The sequence below is a fragment of the Mandrillus leucophaeus genome, unplaced genomic scaffold, assembly GCF_000951045.1.
Source record: "Mandrillus leucophaeus isolate KB7577 unplaced genomic scaffold, Mleu.le_1.0 Scaffold509, whole genome shotgun sequence".
NCBI classification, from domain to species: domain Eukaryota; kingdom Metazoa; phylum Chordata; class Mammalia; order Primates; family Cercopithecidae; genus Mandrillus; species Mandrillus leucophaeus.
In genome coordinates, this window is record NW_012105464.1 from 2,853,506 (window position 1) to 2,873,941 (window position 20,436).

General features: G+C 38.1%; 2 protein-coding genes across 5 annotated transcripts in view; one reads left to right on the plus strand and one right to left on the minus strand.

Annotated features, from left to right (window-relative positions):
* The window catches only part of PRRG1 (proline rich Gla (G-carboxyglutamic acid) 1), a 104,755-nt gene extending 94,612 nt beyond the window's left edge, over nt 1-10,143 (minus strand). For 2 of the 4 annotated variants that reach the window (XM_011996303.1, XM_011996299.1), the window contains exon 1: nt 10,023-10,143. The gene's annotated coding sequence lies outside the window, so the exon portion shown is untranslated. Of the gene's footprint in view, nt 1-9,948 lie in introns of all 4 variants that reach the window. The other 2 variants (XM_011996304.1, XM_011996300.1) reach the window with 1 other exon arrangement.
* Nucleotides 9,486-20,436, plus strand: part of LOC105551157 — a 78,841-nt gene continuing 67,890 nt past the window's right edge. The window contains 2 exon segments of the mRNA XM_011996311.1: nt 9,486-10,134; nt 10,491-10,567. Coding sequence (XP_011851701.1) covers nt 9,486-10,134; nt 10,491-10,567 — 726 coding nt within the window.

A 20,436-nucleotide genomic window follows, 5' to 3' on the forward strand; every position in this document is an offset into this window, starting at 1 on the left:
TTAATGGGTGCAGCACACCAACATGGCACATGTATACATATGTAACAAACCTGCACATTGTGCACATGTACCCTAGAACTTAAAGAATAATAATAAATAAATAAATAAATAAATAAACAAAAGAAAATCTCCTGGAACTAATAAGTGATAATAGTAAGGTTACAGGATACAAGGTTAATAAATAAAAGTCAATTCTTTTCCTATATATCAGTGATGAGCAAGATCTCCACTGGGAAAACCACAAAACTCTGGTGAAAAAAATCAAGACTAAATAAATGGAAAGATATCCCATGTTCATGGATAGGAAGACTCAGTAGTCTCAAGATATCAGCTCTTTCCAACTTGATCTACAAATTCAGTGCAACCCCAATCAAAATCCCAGCAAGTGATTTTGTGAATTTTTTTAAAAAACAACTGATTGTAAAGTTTATATGGAGAGGCAGCAGATACAGAATAGCCAAGACAATATTGCAGAACAACAAAGTTGGTGGACTGACACTACCTAATTTCAATAATTACTTAAACTACAGTAATAAAGACAGTGCCAAAGAATGGACAAACAGATAAATGTAACAGAATAGAGAGATATATCCACATCGTCAACTGATCTTTGACAAAGGAGCGAAGGCAAAACAATGAAGACAGACTTTTCAACAAATGATGCTGGAACAACTGGACATCCACATACAAAAAAAAAATGAATCTAGATGTGGCCTTACACCATTCATAAAAAATCTCAAAATGGATCATAGGCCTAAATGTAAAATACAAAACTATAAAACTCCCAGAACATAGGAAAAAATCTACATGACCTCTGATATGGTAATGAGTTTTTAGTTATAACACCAAAAGTATGATTCATGAAAGGATGGGTAAGCTTGATTTAATATTATAAACTTCTACTCAGCAAAATACACTGTCAAGAATATGAGAAGTCAAGCCACAGACTGTGAGAAAATACTTGCAGAAGACATAACATATAAAGTACTATTATCCAAAATATACAAACAATTCTTAAAACTTAGCAATGAGAAACAAAAAAAAAAACCTGATTTGAAAATGGACTAAATATGTGGACACCTCACCAAAGAAGATATACAGATGGATACAGATGGCAAATAAACATATGGAAAGCCCAACATCATATGTCATTAGGGAACTGCAAGTTAAAACAACAATGAGCTGGCACTACACATCTATTAAAATGGCCAGAATACAGAACACTGACAACACCAAATGCTGGCAAGGATGTGGAGCAACAGAAACTCATCCATTGCTGATGGGATTAAAAGTGGTAAGTTACTTTGGAAGACACTTCGTCAATTTCTTGCAAAACTAAACATAAAAGTAGTCCTCCTTTAACCATGGGGAATACATTCCAAGACCCCAAAGGATGCCTGAAATCTTGGATAGTACCAACTCCTATATACGCTATGTTTTTTTGATCTGACAACCTAGATGGCTACTTAGTGACTAATGGGCGAAAGGCATATACGGCATGGATACACTGGATAAAGGGATGATTCATGTCTTAGGCAGAATGTGGTAGGCTAGTGCGAGATTTCATCATGTAAAAATGGCACAAAATTTAAAACTTATGACATTTATTTCTGGAATTCTCCATTTAACATTTTCAGACCATAGTTGACCTTTGGTAACTGGAAATGTAGAAAGTGAAACCATGGATGGGGAGGGGGACTACTATATTCTCACCATATGATCCAGCAATTGAGCTCCTTTGTATTCAAATGAATTGAAAATCTATGTCCACATAAAATACTGCACACAGATATTTAAAATAGCTTTATTTATAATTACTGCAACTTGGAAGCAACCAAGATATTTCTTAGTAGGTGAATGAATAAACTGTAGTACATCCAATGGAGTATCATTAAGCACTAAAAAGAAATAAGCTATTAAACCATGAAAAAACATGCAGGAAGCTTACAAGAACGTTACTAGGTGAAAGAAACCAATATGAAAAAGCTGCATATTTTATAATTCCAACTATATGACATTTTGAAAAAGGAAAAACTATGGAGACAGTAGAAGGATCAGTGGCTTCCAGGGGCTGGAAGGAAGGGCAGTTGAAAAGGCAGAACACAGAGAATTTGGGGGGTAGTGAAACTATATCATATCATAATATTAATACAATAGTGGATATGTTATACATTCGTCCAAATCCATAAAATGTACAATACCAAGAGTGAGCCATAATATAGACAATTAGCTTTAGGTGATTATGATATGTCAATGGAGGTTCATGAACTGCAACAAATGTTACCACTGTGGTACAGGATGTCCTGACAGTGCAGGAGGTTGTGTATGTGAGGAGGGGACATGTGAGAACTCTCTGTACTTTCCTTGTAATTTTTCCATGAACCTAACACTGCTCTAAAAACTAAAGTTTTTAAATTTAAAAACAAAGCAAAGGAATGACCCCTTCTCTTCCCTTAAAATGTTATGATTCATTCCTAGAGTTTTCTGTTTGCCCATACCTATCCCATGAGTTCTACCTGGAGTATCAAATAATCATCTCAAACTCAACACAGCCAGTACGTAGTTCCTGATCTTCCCACTCAGAAATTTCTCCTCTTGCAATCTTTCCACCATTCCCACAATCCTTCTTGCTTATCTGACTCTATGCCTTATTATTCACCCCTTCTCATTCATGCTACTCCAGCCGCAAAAACTATTTTGCTATTTTTAGCTAAAAGGTCTCAAAAAGAACCCACCTCCAGACTTTTACAATTGTTGTTCCCTGTGCTTAGGAAGCTCTTCCTCCAAATAAATGGTTTTCTTATCTTCTACAAGTCTTTGCTGACAGTGAAGTCTTCCCTGATTACCTCCCTCCAACATGCTCTATTCACTTATAGATGAATACCTATGGGTCCCCCCATTCACCTTCCCTGCTTTGTATTTCTCCAAAGAATGCAGCACCATGTCACTTAACATATATATATATTTATGTGTATATGTATACAAAATTATATATATCTCACATTTCTTATATTTTACTCATTTACTTTATTATCTGCCTCCCTCAAATACGATGCAAGCGCCTCAAAGGCAGAAATTTCTAATAAAATACAACTGTTTTATATACTGCTATATCCTCAGTGTTTAGAAGAATGTATGGTCATTGACAATCATACAAATACTTGTTGAATAACTGAATGAAAATCATATGAAACTTATGGTATGGCAGTCTTACGGCAAGGGCTAGGGCAATAACATTACAACACAGCATGTCTAGACTTAATTTCAAAAAAATAATTATTCGAGCTAAGTTGAAGAAAAATACACTTGTAGCCATTAGTGGTAGCTGGAACAGTTGAAATTATTGATTTATTTGCTAGCATTATTAAACTTGAAAAAATCCATTTTACTTAAGAGTTCAAGACTACTTAAGTTCCACTGAAGAACAGTAGTGTGCAAACAAACCTTCCTTAAAGAGAGTTCTTTCAGCTTCTCCCACTTCCAGCTTTAAATTTGCTTTTTTTCACTCTTTTCTCCTCTCTTTTTATGGTACCCACTAATTCCATTCTCTCCTGCTCCAGTACCGTATTCCATCAATTATATGTTCATAACATTACACACTCAATCGCTCCTTGACTCCAGCAGGCTTTTCACCTCTTTTTTATATACTCCCATTTTCTTGAACTCTAAAAATCTTCAAACTCCAGTCTTTTTCTTCTATTCTCCTTTCACCAACAATTTACCAATAAAACTTTTATTTTCAGTGCTTCCATATTCTGCCCACCATTGCTGAAGACATGACTCTTAACCAGGGAATTTTTTCATGCCTAGATCCCACACCCTGAAATCCAGATTTTATGAGTCAATACTGTGGGGAGGGGCACTAAACTTAAGTGTATTGTTTGAGACAGCTCCCTACGACAGTCTGATGCACACACCAGATTAAGAACCATTACCTCTATGTCTGAGTATGGTGGCTCACGCCTGTAATCGCACCGCTTTGGGAGGCTGAGGTGGTAAGATCACTTGAGCCCAGGTTTGAGACCAGCCTGGGCAATATAGTAAGACCTCATCTCAAAAAAAATTTTTTAATTTAAAAATTAGCTGGGCATAGTGGCACACACTTGTTGTCTCAGCTACTCAGGAAGCTGAGGTGGGAGGATTGCTTGAGCCCAGGAGGTTGAGGCTTCAGTGAGCCGTGTTTGTGCCACTACACTCCGGTCTGGGCATGAGAAAGGCCCTGTCTCAAAAAACAAACAAACAAACAAATACCTGTGATATGTTCTCCTGGTCATAACAATGATAATATAATACTAACTGAGAAGTATAATTAAACCAACAATCTGCACCTGAAACACACCAAAAACAAAAGAAAACCTTGTGGTCATGAAATCCAAGCATCTTCCGTCAGTCTTATCCTCTCCACATTTTAGAGGACACTCTAAACTCCAGTCTTAAAAGCACTACCGGCCGGGTGTGGTAGCTCACGCCTGTAATCCCAGCACTTTGGGAGGCCGGGCAGGCGGATCACGAGGTCAGGAGATCGAGACCACATGGCTAACATGGTGAAACCCCGTCTCTACTAAAAATACAAAAAAAATTAGCTGGGCATGGTGGTGGGCACCTGTAGTCCCGGCTACTTGGGAGGCTGAGGCAGGAGAATGGCGTGAACCCGGGAGGCGGAGTTTGCAGTGAGCCGAGATAGCGCCACTGCACTCTAGCCTGGGCAACAGAGCGAGACTCCATCTCAATTTAAACAAACAAACAAAAAAAAAGCACTACCAGCTTCAAGTGCACTCTGTTCTTAATTTTTATAAATTTTTGGTCTTTTGGTCTCCTCTCCCTTCCTCTCCACCAACTTGTCTGAATGCCATATAGATAAATGCCACCCAATGTTTTCCCAGGGACAGTAGAATCACCATCATTTATGAACTTATCAGAAATGGAAATTCTTAGATTCTATCCTAGACATCACAAACTTTGGGTACAGGGTCCAGAAATCTATGCATCTTGTGATTATTGTACATGCTGAAGTTTGAGAACCACTGTGCTAAGCAACCTGTTGGAAATACATGGGAGTTATCTACAAATACAGAACTGGAGCTCAAACAGGGTGGGAAATATCAATACATCCACATTCTGAAGTTAATTGCTACTGAAATAATGGGAGCTCACAAGAAACAGCAGACAAGCAGACATAAATAACAACAGCTAACATTTTAAGAGTACTTCTATGTGCTACACATTATACGCTGTTAGCAGTCATGCATCACTTAACAACTGGGATATGATCTGAAAAATGCCTCTTTAGGTGATTTCGTCGTCGTATCAACATCACAGAGTGTACTTACACATATCTGCATGGTATAGCTTACTATATACCTAAACAATATGGTATACCCTATTATTCCTAGGCTACAATCCTGTACAGCATGTTACTGTACTGAATAGGCAATTATAACACAATGATGTCTGTGTATCTAAACACAGAAAATATATAGTAAAAATAGGTATAAACGATAAAAAATGGTACACCTGTATAGGGCACTTACCATGAATAGAGCCTGCAGGACCGAAAGCTGCTCTGGGTAAGTCAGTGCGTGAGTGGTAAGTGGATGTGAAGGCCTAGGGCGTTTACTGTACACTACTGTAGTCTTTATAAACACTCTCCACATAGGCTACATCAAACATATAAAAAATGTAATTCTTTCTTCAATAATAAATTAACTTTAACTTACTATAACTTTTTTACTACATAAAATTTTTAATATTGTAAACTTTTTGACTCTTTTGTAATAATACTGAACTTAAAACACACACTGGATAGTTGTACAAAAACATTTTCTTTCTTTATATCCTCATTCTATAAGCTTTTATCTATTTAATTTTTTTAACTTTTTAAACATTTTTATTAAAAACTAAGACACAAACATACACATTAGCCTAGACCTACACAGGGTCAGGATCATCAATATCACTCTTCCACTTTCACATCTTGTTCCACTGGAAGGTTTTCAGGGGCAATAACATGCGTAGAGACATCATCCCCTATGATAACAATGCCTTCTTCTTGCCTTCCTGAAGGACCTATCTGAGGCTGTTTTACAGTTAACTTTATATAAGTAGAAGGAGTATACTCTAAAATAATAATTAAAAAGTATAGTATGGTAAATAAACCATTAGCATAGTTATTTAATATTATTATCAAGTGCTATATACTGTAATGCACTGCACTGTGATATTACAAAGGCTACAAAGTCACCAGGTTTTTCAGCTCCATTATAATCTTATGGAAACCATCATCATGCATGTTGTCCATAGTTGACCAAAATGTAATTATGCTTCACATCACTATATACCTGATATTAATTATCAGGTATTATAATTATCATTTTCACAAGTGAGAAAACTAATGCTCAGAAAGAAGAGTGTAAATTCTTGTCTTGCCTCCAATTTTCGATTCCTCCAATTTCCATGCCCTTGACTATTGTACATACAGTGAGAAAAAGAGTTTTGAACAGAACCCTAGGAAGACTGTGGAGGTGACTGAGGTTAACTGGTCAAAGAATTAGAGGAAAAAATCAGAAATATGAGGAGGAAGTCTAAGTGAGGAACGTTTTAAGAAGGAAGGCATAATCACAATGGTTGGTTTCAAATATTTTTTCATTCAGTAGGTCCACAGATGATGCAGAACTTTAAAAAAAGTTTTATGGATGCTACTCTTCCTCCTCGAGTTTTGAGTTTTAGTCAAAAAAACAGGGACGCCTGTAATCCCAGCACTTTGGGAGGCGGAGGCGGGCAGATCACAAGGTCAGGAGATCGAGACCATCCTGGCTAGCTAACACGGTGAAACCCCGTCTCTACCAAAAATACAAAAAATTAGCCGGGTGTGGTGGCGGGCGCCTGTAGTCCCAGCTACTCAGGAGGCTGAGGCAGGAGAATGGCGTGAACCCGGGAGGCGGAGCTTGCAGTGAGCCGAGATTGCGCCACTGCACTCCAGCCTGGGCGAAAGAGAGAGACTCTGTCTCAAAAAAAATAAAAAATAAAAAATAAAACAGGGACTAACTTGAAGTGTGTTGAGAACAATGACTAATGTTATTTTTAAAAGTGAAATTTTTAAAAAGTGCTTTTGCATTTAGATGAATAAGGGAAAAATGAAGAAAAATAAGGGTTACTAATGGTCATAGTTCTCTGTCTGCTTTGCATGCACAGAAGGCTAGACTAAGCAGGTAGCCAATCCTGACTTATTTTTAAACTAAAGAACCAATTCCATTCTTTTATAAAGTAAGTGATCATCTGCTCACGGTATTTTCTCAATTACATAAATCCATTCAGGAGAAGAAGGCTGGAGGTGAGGAGCGGGGGAAGATAATTCCTGTTAGGAGCCAGAGGTAACCGGAAGGCCAGTGATCCTGGCGGAGTTAAGAGAGATGTCAAATGCAGGTTGACAGAAATGGTTAGACCAAGCCTATCAGGGAACTGTAACAGGAAGAGACCCATTAGCCAAAGGCTGAAAATACTTTAAGATTTAAAAGGAGTATAATACAACTGGTTAGGTCACAGCTTGTTTTAGTTATATCATCCTTCAGAGAATACCATCTGGCAACTTGATTCATTTGCAGTACTTCCTAAATTCCAGCAGCAACCTATTTGTGTCTTTCTACAAATAGTTAACTTCACTAGTTTTAGTATCAGAAATTGGCCTTTTTAAAAACTTCACCTTTTTCTGATCCCTATTTTCCCTTTATCTGTAGAGTTTTTGCACCTCTTTTTAGAAGGATAAACTATGACTAATACATGAGAACATATTTCCACACTCAGTGCTTATCCATATTCCAAATAATGCTGCTCAAATATTAAATATAATTTCAGAATTCTGAATTTCTTGTATTATCCCATGAACTTTATGCAATATGAATTACTATCTTTCTTTTCTTTTCTTTGTTTTTCTGAGACGGAGTCTCGTTCTGTTGCCCAGGCTGGAGTGCAGTGGCGCCATCTCGGCTCACTGCAAGCTCCACCGCTCCACCTCCCGGGTTCACACCATTCTCCTGCCTCAGCCTCAGAGTAGCTGGGACTACAGACGTCCACCACCACGCCCGGCTAATTTTTTTGTATTCTTAGTAGAGACGCAGTTTCACCGTATTAGCCAGGATGGTCTCGATCTCCTGGCCTCGTGATCTGCCCGCCTCTGCCTCCCAAAGTGCTGGGATTACAGGAGTGAGCCACTGCGCCCAGCCTATGAATTACTACCTTTCTAACAGCATTTATTAATATATATCTGTAAGTGAGTGTATTAGGTGCTTACCACATGCCAGGCAGCTCTAGGTGTAAGTGTAACATAGAAGACTGAGGGTCTAGTAGTAATGGAGAAAAAAGGCAAGTGATATAAATTTAACAGAAAAAGGTGTGATTAATTCACTCTGGAGTAGATGGCAAAATTTTTCGAGAAGTGAATTAGGCTAAGTCTAGAAGGATGAATAGGAGTTCATCAGGCACTAGAAAAGAGAAAAGGCATCCCTAACACTCCCCGTCCCCCACCTGCCCCAAATTTGGGAAAATAGAAAAAGAAAGAATAACATAACAAAACCAGAAGAAATCCTGTTCACCTCATGCCTGGGGTTGGTGCAGGGGTAGGGGTTAGGGGGGTAATTGTGTTTTTAAGTATACTTCAGAAAGTAAACGTTTATAAAACAGGATTTACAATCAAGGGAAAGGGGTGGAGGAGGAGGAAGTTCAGTTTATTTTGTTATATTAACTTAAAACAAATGAGGAAAAATATCAACATCTATGCTTGGGAACACATATACTATCTTTCATAAAAGTCCCTAAGTTTGAAAATGAAAGCATATGGAGCTTTATCCAATATTACAATATTTGCCCTAGTGTTTTGTATCCTTAATATTATTTTCAAAGGTTCTAAAATGAGTCGGCCCAAGATCTTGACAGCACATCCACACACATGCCCAATAATCCACTCTTGATTGAAACAATCAACAGTAGCCTAACCAACTTTTTACTTACCCTGACTTGGACACCTTCGTATCCTTCAAAGTCTGGCTTTATAGTATGACCATCAACAGACAAATAATTAAGCTCTAAGTTTTGTTACTCCACCTCTCCATCCTTTCATTCAATTATTTCCTCTCAAATCCCATTAGCTTCGCTTTTCTCCTAAAGGGACTCGTAGAAAATACATGCACAGCACAATCACAAAAACCAGTGGCTGGAGCCAGAGTCCAAACGCGCACACACTAATTTCCAGTCGTATCCCTCTTGGGGCTGTTCCTACCAGTGATCAAATTCAGCGGACCAGGAAGAAGGAAAAAGCTGAAGCAGGAAGACTCTTCTCTTCCTTCCACTTCCCCCGACGCCGCCTCCCCCTCCCCCCGCTCTCCCGTCCCCCAGGGCCGCACCGCCACCGACCTCGCACGCACCCCCTCCCACTGTCACCCGCCACTGCCTACAAAACAGTCATAGCCTTTGTTAAAATGTCCACGGGCACAATGGACCAGAAGAGGGACACATTCCCGGGGGTGGGTAAAGGAAAGTCACACGAACGCCACGCCCTCCTTGGGACTAGCCCGGGCCGACAGCCCACCGCCTCCAAATCCTTTCCCCTCCGACGGGGAAGGTTTCTAGCAACTCGGCACCAGAGAAAGCAGCGCTGGAGGAGGGGGCCTGGGACGTCCCTCAGAGGCACCAAGCAGGGGACTGAACTTGAAGCTGGGACACCCTCCAGCACCGTTGGCAAGCCTCGCGGTCCTGCCCAGCCTGTGTGCGGACTTCCAGCCTCTGAACCCTATTCCTTCAATTTTTTTCTCGTCATACCCACCCTCACCCACTCCCGCTACCATGCACTCCGCTCCCCACGCGGCCCTGGCCGGACGCCCACAGGCAGCGTCGCTACCAACGCTACCGCACATCTGACGGGTTTCTCCTCGCAGAACAGAAGTCACCCCCACACACCCCAATCCTTCCTGGGGCGCTTCGCCCCGATCACGTTTCCCCAGCTAGGAACCCAGCGCGGCCACCACACTCACAGCGGGTCCGGCTCCGCTACTCGCCGTTCTGCGATCCACACGTCGCGCCTGCGCGCTCCTATTTCTGCCGAGCCTTGCCGGAGCCAGGAACCGGGAGCGGACTGGAAGGGAGGTGGAAAGAGGCGGGGGCTGGGCTGGGGCGGGGTTAGGAGAGAAGGGGCGGGAACGAGCTGGGGCGGAGGGTGGGAAACGAGGGGCGGATCCTCCACCGCTTCTGCTGGGAAGAAGCAGCGCTCAGGGCATCCTGCTGGAGCTTTCCACTCTTGGGGTTTATTTATAGCACATATAGAAAAGCCGTCGAGACCCGTCTGTGCACTCCCACACGCACTATGGAGAAAGCCTGGCTCGGCGCGGGCCCAAGTAGTCAGCCCTCGGGCCGCCACGTCTCTCCTTCTGGCTACCGCGGGTCCCCGCCAGCCTTTTTCTCTTTCGCATACATACCTCACCACACATTATTCCTTTTCCTAGTCGTTTCTCCTCATCGGGTACTCTTCAGCCCTGGTGAAGTGAGGGGCATAAGGATTTCTCATCCACAGACCGCCTGCGTAGGGCATCCTAGTTAATATACCTCTTTGCTATGTGTGAGCCCAGATCGTGGTTGGTGACTATTCGACCATTGCCCACTGTTAAAGCTCAGAGAATTGCCCTTTCCTTGAGAAATAATTCCCTTACCACTGTTTCCGAACAACTCTTGGTGACAAGTATCTGCTTTTTCTTAAAAAAAAAAAAAAAAAAAAAGTCTTGTACAAACTTACCCAAATATCTTGAGAAGAAAACCCATCTTTGATCTCGTTTTTTAGGTAGAGCTAGAGCTATCTTAGAACTTGAATCTTAGAATTCTACAGGCCCCTCTAAGAAACAGAATAAAAGGCTTTTGCTGTTGTGTAAACTTTGACCTAATGCTTGGAGGTTTTCTGGCATTTTGCATCATAAGGAGCCTAGCTTGATTATTATTCCATGCTGCATGCGTGCTTGGTTTTAAGTTGTATGCTTTTCTGTTTACAGTCTGCTCAGCTGCGGCATCTCACATGCCTTCAGATCAGCTATTAAAATAAACACACACCTGAGTGAATCCAAAGTGAATTGGGCTGTGGGCCTGAAGTGATTTATTCCAAACTAACTTCCCCTTCTTTTTACTTTAATTGTGATGGAATTAAGAAACATTTGGCTTATTAAGAATAAACGAATTGCCACACGACCACACCAATAGTCTCTCCCAGCAAGTATTTTAACTGTGATGGGGACATTTTATGGGAGAATTTGGTAATTGCCCTTAAAGATCTGAATATCCCGAAATTCTTCCATTTAACCTTTCTTGTCTTCCATTGATATATTTTACAAATCAGATTTTCTAGAACTCATTTCTACCTTGCACTTGTCAAATAAGCCTAGGGGGGATGTAGAGAAATCTATTGCCAAAAGGTATATTGGTAATGTAGACACAAATTTTGCACGATTAATAGATCTGTAAGTACCTGGAAGCAGGACTTTGTCCTATTCATTTCACTAGTAAAATATTTCACATACAAGTTCTTAAAAAAAAAAAAAATGCTGGGTTAATAAAAGTAAGATTTGCATCCTTAATAGATGTGTATATGTGTTGTTGTTGTTTTTAAACTTTTCACTTGATTATTATTTTTTTCTTTTTTGTCTAAATTTTTCAGGATATTTTGGTTGAAATGACAAGAACTAGATTGAAGTAGATTGGGCAAAAAGAGGAAGTTATTGTGTAACCCAAGTTGTGAAAGGGTAGTTCTATGATTGGCCATAGGATTGAATGGAACCAGCAACAGGAATGCTTCAAATTCCAGCTCAGGCTCTCAGTCCAGACAGGGTCATTCTAACAGAACATCTCAAAGTCATATTCTGCTGGTTTGGCACCATAGCCTCTTACAAGTTGCTCACACCTACCAAGTTGCTACCAGACAGAAAGTATTTCTCTTCTCTCACTTCCAGTTTTTAAAGCAACAGTTAAAGCATCTGATTGGGTAGGATTGAGTACCATAACCACTCCTGAAAAGAAAATGCATATGTGACACAAGAATGGGACCCAAGTATAACCACATGGTTAAAGAAAAAAAAAATAAAGAGAAAAATTCCTAAATGAAAACAAACAGTAAGAGGGAGATGCCATTTTCAGAAGAGACAGGCACTGGACAGACAAAAAAAAAAAAAAAAGTCCACTATAGAACATCTGTATTTAAGGAATACAGCCTTGGAATTATCTTTGACCCCTCTTTCTCTCCCTCTCCCTACCTCCCCAAATATTCAAGTATTAACAAAGCTGGTTAACGGTGTCTATGTATTAGTTTTCTGTGGCTACTCTACAAAAATTACCACAAACTTCATGGCTTAAAACAACACAAATTTATCATATGGTCCTGGAAGAAGTCTGACAAGAGTCACACTGGACTAAAATCAAGGTGTTAGCAGAGTTGAGTTCCTTTATGGAAACTTTTTGGGAGAATCTTTTTTCTTGCCTTTTCCACATTCTAGAGACTTCCCACATTCCTTCATTCCCGGCTCTATTCCATTTTCAAAGCCAACAATAATATTACTTCGACACACTGACACTTCTGCCTACCTCTTCCACACGTAAGCAACTTTCTGATTATATTGGGCACATTAAGATAATCCGAAACAGTCTCCCTATCTGAAGGTCAAATGATTAGCAGCCTTAATTATATCTGTAACTTTAATTCCCTTTTGCCATGTAACATATTTTCACAGGTTCTGGGTATTGGCACATGGATATCTTTTGGGGCACATTAATATCCCTACTACAGTCTTTCTTTTCATAAAAGTAACAAAGCCTAAGCCACTGGTTTTCAAACTGAAACACTTGTAAAAAAAACTACTGATATCTGGATCCTACCCCCAGATATTATTATTTAATTGACCTGGAGACCCTTGGCCCCTCTAAACGCACACAGAATTAGTTGGATCAGGGTGGAGCATCTCTGACCCATTCTGGGCCAGAGAACTTCCCTGGGGATTTAGAATAGTGGCAGGGAATTGGTAACACTGGGTGTCTGAAGCTGTAATGTGTCAATTTAGGAACTATAACATAAGGAGAATCTTAGGAAAACAAATCTGGATTGGATGGAAGAGGAGAGAGACAGAAAGAGGTAGACACAGTGGAGCTGAGCCTGGATCCTCAATGGTTGTCTGCCTCATAGTTACAATGGCATTCTTTTTTTTTTTTTTTTTTTTTGAGATGGAGTCTGGCTTTGTCACCCAGGCTGGAGTGCAGTGGCCGGATCTCAGCTCACTGCAAGCTCTGCCTCCCGGGTTTACGCCATTCTCCTGCCTCAGCCTCCCGAGTAGCTGGGACTACAGGCGCCTGCCACCTCGCCCGCCAAGTTTTTTGTATTTTTTAGTAGAGATGGGGTTTCACCATGTTAGCCAGGATGGTCTCGATCTCCTGACCTCGTGGTCCGCCCATCTCGGCCTCCCAAAGTGCTGGGATTACAGGCTTGAGCCACCGTGCCCGGCCTACAATGGCATTCTTATCATTCGCTTCTGTGAGGAACCACTGAATCCTCATAAGAAGGTATCTTATTTTGCTGAAGCTAGCTCAAGTTAGTTTCTCTTGCATACACTGTAAAATATTCTAATTAATATAGGATGAGAGCTTAACTTTCCTCCAATTACTTTTTTTCTGATACGTTTTTGTTAAATAAATAAGGCAGGCTTAAGAACCAGACTTTAGAGTTGGTATTCCAGGTCTTCTGTCTACTTCACCAGCATCCATCTCCCAGTTACCCCATATTATTCCACTCCTCCTTTCACTTTATAGTTACTCAAAAGCCCAGAAGAGGCCTCATAAATTATCTCAGCCTCATCTCCATCCAATAGTCCAAGTCTCCCTTAGACACACCAGTTAGGTGTAAATCCAGTTCTCTTCTTGACTGATGTCAAGTCAATATTAATGACTTGCAAATCAAATCTCTAGCCCTAATCCTTCTCCTGATTTTCAGATCTCTAGTTTCCTGGCTAATGGATTATTCCTCCTCAAGGTATAAGAAATGAAACTCAATTTCTCTTCCAAAATCTGCCTTCCTTCTTGCATTTTATTTTCTTCATAATGAAAATACTATGCACCCCGTCAAACACATTGGAAGTGGTAAATCACTCATGACCAGTTTTTCTCTATCCTCAGTTTTCTCTTCATTCTACCTCCTACATGTTTCACATATTAATTCATCTTTCCTGCCTCACTTCAGATGTATCACCAATCACCTGAGCTACCACATGGTCTCCCAGCTGGTTTCCCTGTCTTTAGTTTCTCCCAAATCCAATCCACCCTTCCCAGTTCTGCCAGATAGCTTTATACACACAAATGTGATCAAGCCACTGTACTACTTAAAGACATTTCATGACTCCTGTCCACTTTACCATAAAATACAAACTTTTTCAGCACAGTCAAATCTTGTTATCTGGCTGCATTGCACCTTTGCAAACTCATTCCCCTACCCATCATATGCACCCTAAGCTGCTAGCTATATTTGCCTTATACTTTTGTGCTGTGAGGACTTTCCTGTTTTCTCTCTCTGGCGGACACGTTCTTACAGATCCAGCTCAAAGAGAGCCACTACATAAATTCTTCCTGGTGCCATTCAAGGCAAAGTAAATCAGCTATTGATACTCTGCTTGCTATCTCTGTACTTGCATCCCCCTTCTTAAGGCTTATGCCTTAATATATTTATGCCTACATCTTCCTCTTCACTGAGAGATCTCTGCGTGGAGAGACAGACAGTGTAGCTCTAGCGTTAATCACAAAGCATGACATATACTGGGTTGGAAAAAAATCTTGTGAAAAAAGAACAAAAGGAAGGAAGAAGAAGACTCCATGTTGTCTTCTGCTCATGATTTGCCAATGCTTTTTAAAATCCCTTGTGTTACTAATCATTTCACCAACTTCCAATTCAATAGTTTATGCCAAACACCCATTTCAAGACTCAGGTCTAAAAATATTGGAGGGGTGTATACTCTGAATGATCCCCTACTTTGATAAATCTTTTCTTTTCAGACTTTTAATCACTTATGTATTCAATTCATACTAATGATGTAATTTTAGCCCTTCCTGAATGTCATATTCTTTGGCACTTTTACATTTTTAACTCCCATGTGGTTGGTTACCTGCAGGAAAGCAGGGTTTAATTTTTGTTTTTCTTTTGTATCTTCTCAAAAATTCTTAGTAAACATTCATGTAGTAAGACATATTATATGATAAAACCAGGGTAATAAATTTAAAAAGATTGAAATAAAAAGCATGTACTCTAACTACAATGAAATTAAATTAGAAATGTGTAACAGTATCATACCTAGAAAAATTTCCTATATTTGGAAACTAAATAATGTAAAAAAAAAAACATGTTTTATATACTAGCATACAATTAGAAAATAATTTCAAAACAATGTCAGAACAATTTGATTTATAATAACATCAGAAACTATAATATGGCTACAAGTCAATTTAATAAAAATATGCAAGACTTCTTTATTATAAAATACAAAACACTGATGAGAGAAATTTATCAAGACCTAACTAAATGAAAAAAATATATCATGTTCATGGATGAAAAGCCTCAATATTATTAATATATCATTAATCCCAACATTAGTTTTAGTGTCAACACATTCCCAATTATAATCCAAGTGGACTTTTAAGGGAATAGACCAACGATATAAGGCATATAGGAAAATAAAGGCATATAGACATGCAAAGGAAGAACCTAGATTATGCAAAGTAATTCTGAAAAAGAACAAACTTAGAGGATTTACAATAATTGCCTTTTAAGATCTACTATAACGTAATGGCAATCAAGACAGTGTAGTGTAAAAATGAACAAACATATCAATAGAGTTGAATAGAGAAACTAGAAATGTCTCTCCACTTATATGTTCATTTGATTTTTTGATAAAATAGCCAAGGCAATCCATTAGGGACAGAAAAGCCTTTTCCATAAATACTGCTGGAACAACTGGGTATCTATATGCAAGGAAATGAAACTCAATCCCTGCCTCATGCAATAAACAAAAATTAATTTGAGATAGAACAATAGACTTAAATGTAAAAAGTGAAACTATGAATCTTTTATATGAAAACATAGACTATCTTTGTGATTTGGAGATAGACAAAGGTCTTTTAGAACAAAGAAAGCAATAATTGTAAATGAAAAATAATGAAAAATTAAACCTTAAAAATTTAATATATTTACTCATCAAAAAACACCATTAAGAAAATTAATAAACAAGCCTCGGGGTGGGAGAAAAATTTGCAAAACATATATCTGATAAAATACTGGTATCAAAATACATACAAAATTTTTGCAACTCAACCATAAATAAATTAAAAATTAACAAAAACATTGATAGAAAATTCAAAAGGGAAAAGATACAGCCAATGAATATATGAAAATGTGTCCAACATCATTAGTCATAAGGGAAATCCAAAATAAAACCACAATTAACTAACATAGCACACTCACTAGTTTGGCTAAACTTGAAAAGACTAACACCAGCAAATGTTGGGGAAGATAAGGAGTCATTGGAACATTTATATGTTGTTGGTGGAAGTGAAACATACAATTACTTTGAAGAAAGATCTGAAATTTTTTTCTAAAGCAACACATATACTTACTTTAAAATCCATCAATTCCCCTTATCAGTATTTACTCAAGAAAAATGCATACAAAAAATTACTAGTACAAGAAGGTTCATGGCAGGTTTATTTATATTAGGCCATAATCTGGAGAACAATGGATTAAAAAAACAGATATCTTTACACAAAGGGATACTACTCAGAAATAAAAAGGAATGAACTGCTGAAATAAGTAATAATGTGGATGAATCTGAAAATAACTATTGAGTGAATAAAGCCTTACATGAGAGAATATGTGTTGTTCTATTAATAGGAATTTCTAGAGCAAGCAAAAATCATCTATAGGGGGAAAAAAAGAGGGATATTTTCCTGTGGAGTGTTGAGAGATTGGCTGGGAAGTAGTACAAAGGCTTGAGATAACTTTCTGGGATATTATCAATATTCTATATTTTGGTTATACAGATTTGTTCATTTGTAGAAATTCATTGAATGATACACTCAAGGCATTATGCATTATTTTGTGTGAAAATTTTATCTCAAATGACACACACACACACACACACACACACACACACGCACACACAAATACGAGGTGGGCAGATCGCTTGAGTCCAGGAGTTTGATAACAGCCTCGGCAGCATGGTGAAACCCTGTCTCTACAAACAATACAAAAATTAGCCAGGCATGGTGGTGCGCACCTGTAGTCCCAGGCCTAGGTGGGAGGATCACTTGACCCTGGGGGTGGGGCAGAGGTTACAGTGAGCCAGATAGCACCACTGCAATCCAGCCTGGGTGACGAAGTGGGACCTTGTCAAAACAAACAAACAAACAAACCACCACCACACAACCATACACACACAAATAAATATAGTTGTTCCTTTGTCTCTCAGTATCAGCAAAGATTGTTTCCAGGATCCCTGCAGATATCGAAATCTACCCATATGATCCTCTGTTGACCCTGTGGAACCTGTAGATACAAAAAGGTTGGCCTTTCCATGCCTGGTAATTACTGAATTTTTGATCCATGGTTGATTGAATTCATAGATGTAGAACCCATGGATACATAGGGCAGATTGTATTAAACTGTAGTTAATTCTTAGGTATTTTAAGAGAAATATACTGATTTATCAACCTACTTTCAGATGCATTAAAAATAAGTTGAACTGATGTAGAAATACAGAAATGGACATATGGATGGAAAAATGTGATAAAACAAGTGAAGTTAAATGCTATTTGTAGAATATAGGTGGTGAGTGTTCACTATACAATTCTTCCCACTTTTCTGTATGTTTCAAAAATTTTATAGTAAAACGTTGGAAAAATACTGAGCAAAATGTGGTGTACTTAGGAAATGTTAAATAAATGAACTGTTTTTGCTATCCGTTTTTACTAAGTCTCATCGGAATACAGGGAACTCCTTTTGGCTACAAAATACAGAAGTTAGTTACATAATAACGATGATCATCATTTAAATAATGATTAAATTTCTTAAATCTTTAGAATATCCAGGGAACCAATATTCACATATCTTAAAATGTCTTAAAGTGAATTTGAAATTCCAGTATATATCTGTATCATCAATCTATCTGTACACATGTCTCTGTAAAAATATTTGTGAGAGAATATCTCTGGTTTGCTGTTACAATGAATAATCAGAGTATGGCTTTTCATTTCTAACGTCCCTGGCACATTTTGATTACAGCTTTCATTATATTGTCGAGTAATACAAAACCATAGCCTATCATCCTGAATTTGGTAAAATGTAAGGACATGTATGAAACATATTTCATTTTCAATGAATTATTTATATGACACACAGATGTGAAGGGTATATTATAAATACTCTTTTATCACATTCTGAAAATGTGCAGTGATTCTTTGTTCATTACAATTGCAGCATAGAACTTCTTAGAATATACTTGGAATATACAGATACAACTTCTCTTCTCAAACAACTGGAAAACTAATAGAACATGTTGGTTTTGCATCTAAAATGAGCTTGCAATAACAAAAATATTATTTCAAAATCATGAATTTTAATTTAATGAAAAATATGGATGAAATGTTATGGTTAGGTATCTCAGCATTTTAAATGCCAACTCCATTGTTATATTTGAGAATACAGGAAAGAATATATTACCTAGTTGCCTTAAAAATAAAGTAAATCAACTTTAAGTACATATTTTAAACTCCTCTACTCTAATTTGTAATTTGTTATTTAAAATTAACAACTCAAGATTTTGGTAAACTATATACAAGAAAATATAGAAATGCTTTAAATTATAAAATTTAAAATTATGTCAGGTATGAAAAATAGAAAAAACTCTTATTCTAATAAAATATATTGAAGGTATATATATTACAGGAAACTCTCTTTGGCACTCATTCAGGTACACCACTCAGCTCTTCCGTCAAGAAAGAAAACTGCTGTTTAGTTACAAGGAGTAGAATTAGCTGGCAGCCTCCAGTGATACCATCTTCAAAGTATGCATTGAAAGCCAATGCACACTTTTTGGACAATTTCCACCAACTGACTGAGCACCATGAGGTACTGATGCCTGGCCATTTCTGCCTAGTGCAGCACTTCTCTAACATCAGTCTTTGCTCCTGAGCTCTCTCTTGGGTTGGCTGAGACTTTATCAAATTTGCACCTGTGTCTGAGGTTTTCTTTGACTTGCTTCCTCCCCACTTGCCTTTCAAAGGTATCAAATCAACATCTCAGGCTTAAGGCTTTCTCTGCCCAATCCTGCTTCTTCCCCCATTTACCTTTCACAGAAGTTATTTCTCCAGCATTCCCTGAAACCTCTTCTAATCCTCATTTAATCTGGATCATCTTCTTGGTGGGTAAACAGTTCTGAATTGTTGTGGGATAGTAACTAGTATTAATACAGTATACTTAATATTGGAATGAAAGCTAAAATAATAATCACACATATAAATTGTGTTTCTGCACATTCTTATATTCCCAAGGTTAATTGTTTAAAATTAGACAAAATGGGTACTATGAAAAAGCTATTCACAGACTCTGGATCTTCACATAAAAAAGTAAGATTTGTGATCAGAAATTTGATTGATTGACTAGGGTGTAGTCACTCGAGGACTTGCTCTGGAGTACCAACATTTCTTCAGAGGTTGATAAAATTATAAATAATGACTTAACAATTGCTCCCCTTTAATCACCTAATGCCATCAATTCTGACATGTGTTCTTTTTTTGTCAGTCTCTCTGACGTCATCTTTAACAAATGGATAAATAAATTACAGCTAATATATTTGTTTAGATGCCAGACACGGTGCTATGCTCTTTACATACATTATTCCTTCTAATCATCACTTCTACCCATAATAGTTTGGTTCTATTATTATCCCCATTTTACAAATAATGAATCCAAAACTAGGAAAGGATAAGCACTGCATCTAATGTTCTAGATTAAAGTCCAATAAATGTTTGGTCCCAGTTAACTCATCTCTGAAAGACTAAGAGATTTCATAAGTTTCACCTTGATACATAGTGGAGCTGGAACTAGAATCCAGGTCTTCTGACATCTCACTTTGTGCTATTATCTCTAAACCGTTACTTTCACTTTTAATGCTAAAAGCTGTGATTCTTCATCTAAGACATTTGAATCCTGAATTCCTTTAGTCAAACAAACATCCAGCTTTCAGAACACAAAAATAAAAAGTGGCAATATTTAGTAATTTTCTCTTTTCTTTCTACTTAGTTTGAATGTTTGTTGGCCATTCCGTCTTCAGCTCTAATGTATCTTAAATTTCATCACAATCTGAATTGATTTTCCTAAATCTATTA